Source organism: Erigeron canadensis, chromosome 8, assembly GCF_010389155.1.
Source record: "Erigeron canadensis isolate Cc75 chromosome 8, C_canadensis_v1, whole genome shotgun sequence".
Taxonomy (NCBI): domain Eukaryota; kingdom Viridiplantae; phylum Streptophyta; class Magnoliopsida; order Asterales; family Asteraceae; genus Erigeron; species Erigeron canadensis.
Window position 1 is genome coordinate 14160734 of NC_057768.1, and position 3267 is coordinate 14164000.

A 3267-nucleotide genomic window follows, 5' to 3' on the forward strand; every position below is an offset into this window, starting at 1 on the left:
ACAAATCATGCAAAAGGTCTTAACCATTCAAAGTCAAACGGCTGTGTTCAAACGCACACAAACAAAGTGTCACAAGTTAGTACAAAGTTACAAGTGTAATGCCTGTGTAATATCAATGCATATTCCATATAAGTTATTTTCACTAGACATCCATGGCCCATTCCCACTATAACCTCCCTCTTTCCCTTTCCCCACACACCCAACTACATTACCATGCCTTACCGGCCTCTATATATACACTCTCTATTTTGTATGATATTGCATACATACATATACACATCTAGCAATATATCTCTCTCAGAGTTACATACGTTTTCTGCAACTTCTAGTTTAATATAAGTTACTTCAAAATATATATATAATATATATATATACACGAATTACTTTAGGGTAAGGCATCAATGGATAGACTTACAAAGAGTCAAGCAAACTATGTACCTCTTACTCCTCTCACTTTCATCAAAAGAGCTTCCATGGTTTACTCAAACCGAACTTCTGTTATATATGAAGGTGTTGGCTTCAACTGGCGCCAAACTTATGACCGATGTTGCCGTCTTGCTTATTCCCTTCGGTCCCTTAATGTTGTCAAGAATGATGTGGTAATTAAGTTTCTTTGCCTTTAAAAGCTTCTCATTCATGGTTTGAAAAGAGTTAGCAAATTAATTCTGATTCTAATTAATATAGGTTTTTGTTTGATTCAATATATAGGTATCTGTGCTAGCACCAAACGTACCTGCATTATATGAGATGCATTTTGCAGTGCCAATGGCAGGAGCTGTGCTTAATGCGATTAACACAAGATTAGATGCTAAAAACATAGCCACCATTCTCCGTCATTCCGAAGCCAAGGTGTTGTTTATCGACTATCAATACGTTCCCATAGCATCCGAGGCACTACGCTTGCTGATGGCTGGTTTGAATGACAGCTCTTCATCAGCCCAATCATGTGCTATGCCGTTGGTTATTGTCATTGATGATATTTACAAGCCAACCGGGGTTCGTCTTGGCGATTTGGAGTATGAACAACTTATCAAACACGGTAATCCCATGTATCAAGGTGAAGATGTTGAGGACGAGTGGGATGCGATTGCCCTCAATTACACATCCGGCACAACATCTGCTCCCAAGGGGGTGGTTTATAGCCACCGTGGTGCGTTTCTGAGCACCATGAGTTTGATTCAGGGGTGGGAAATGGGTACCGAGGCGGTGTACCTCTGGTCCCTCCCGATGTTCCATTGCAACGGGTGGACCTTCACCTGGGGCGTGGCAGCCAGAGGGGGCACCAATGTGTGCATACGCAACACGTCCGCTGATGAAATGTATCGGAGTATCTCTCAACACAAGGTGACACACATGTGTTGTGCCCCTATTGTTTTTAACATACTCTTGGAGGCCAAGCCCCATGAGCGATGTGAAATAACCTCCAAGGTTAATATCCTCACAGGAGGGGCGCCTCCACCCGCGGCCCTCCTGGAGAAGATGGAAGCCCTTGGATTCCACATCATGCATGCTTATGGCCTCACTGAGGCTACTGGGCCTGCACTAGTTTGCGAGTGGCAAACAAAGTGGAACCAACTTCCTAAGGATCAACAAGCAAGATTGAAGGCCCGCCAGGGTGTCGGCATACTGACGCTGGCAGATGTGGATGTCAAAAACAAGGACACTATGGAAAGTGTTCCACATGATGGGACCACCATGGGAGAGATTGTATTAAGAGGAAGTAGCATTATGAAAGGATACTTAAAAGATGAGAAAGAGACTGCAAAGGCATTCCATAAAGGATGGTTTCTAACCGGTGATGTTGGGGTTATTCATCCGGACGGATATCTCGAAATCAAAGACCGATCAAAGGATGTTATCATCTCAGGTGGCGAAAATATCAGTAGTGTCGAACTCGAATCCATCTTGTTCAAACACCCGGCCATACTCGAGGCAGCTGTGGTGGCAATGCCCCATCCAAGGTGGGGAGAAAGTCCATGTGCATTTGTTGTCCTAAAAGAGGCATACAAAAAAACTACTGAAACCGAAATCTTGGCATATTGCCGGAAAAAGATGTCAAAATTTATGGTTCCAAAGAAGGTGGAGTTTGTCAAGGACTTGCCGAAAACAGGAACAGGTAAGGTTCAAAAAGTAGAACTAAGGAATGCAGCCAAAACCTTTGAAATATTTGACTACACGAGATCTGAAAAGGAAGTTCATCTGGATCAAACTCGATATCACCATTATCAAGAAAAAGTCTTGGCAATGTCACGACTTTGAATAAATTATACTTATATTTTGTAATTCTGATGTAACTAAGCTTTCAACAAAGGGTAGAGAGAGCCCACATGTATTACTCGATCAATGTTAATGCAATTAATACAAATGGTTTTTGTTGCTTGTCAATCACAAAAAGGTTAGTTTTGTGGAAAAATCTTAATTGTAGTTTTTCCACTAATTATTTAGATAGGTGGAGATGTATCTAAAAAAACTTGATATAAGAAGAAAGTGAAACGTAAATATCGCTGGGGCAAAAGCAGACAAAACTCTAGTTGTAGCTGTAAAATGTAACTTTTAGTTGCAGTTGTAAATTATAGTTTTTCATCGAAGCTGTTTGCAAAAGCTTTAAATTTTCAAAAACGCCTGGCATGGTACTGTAGTTGCCACTTAAATATATAAAATGACTAAAAAAAGGCAAAAACAAAATGTAGCAAATATAAAAGTGTCACCATAAGTTTTAATTTTATAAATTATAAACATTTATTTTATGTATATTTTTAGTTTTACCAGAAAAATATAAAATAAAAAACACTACTGTAAAAATTAAAATCATACATAAAACACTTAAAAATCATCGACGTCATCTTCAAATCTCAATTGATAGAATTTGAATGGAATTTCCACCGGCTACATGCCTAGGTGGCTAGGTACCATCTATTTATGTAGCATTATGAATAGCAAAGAGACAAAAATTGTACTCAGTAAATACCGTAACCTCTATCGATAAATTAATAAACTATTAATTTAAAGAGTTTCATGTATTCTCTTCAAAGTTTTCATGTCTAATGTATATTAACACACTAAATGAAACAAGAATCTATAGCAAATTATTTTCGACATGGTAAAATTCGTAGGATAAATCTAACCAGCTCAAGTAATTTAAACGACGTAAACTCTGAAGAAGACATTATGTAACACCCGTCGTTTAAAAACAAAGATTTCCAATAATTTTCACCTAACGGTGTCAAAAAAGCGGAACAAACATCTAAAAGTCCAAACCAATAATAT

The 3267-nt window shown here is 38.6% G+C and overlaps 1 protein-coding gene across 1 annotated transcript; it reads left to right on the plus strand.

The window, feature by feature from the left end:
- Window positions 1-269: 269 nt before the first annotated feature.
- LOC122578077 (trans-cinnamate:CoA ligase, peroxisomal-like) lies at window positions 270-2385 on the plus strand. The gene is made up of 2 exons (XM_043749946.1): window positions 270-599; window positions 709-2385. Exons 1-2 carry the CDS (start codon window positions 402-404, stop codon window positions 2257-2259), a joined length of 1749 nt encoding a protein of 582 aa, XP_043605881.1. The 5' UTR covers window positions 270-401; the 3' UTR covers window positions 2260-2385.
- Window positions 2386-3267: the final 882 nt, after the last annotated feature.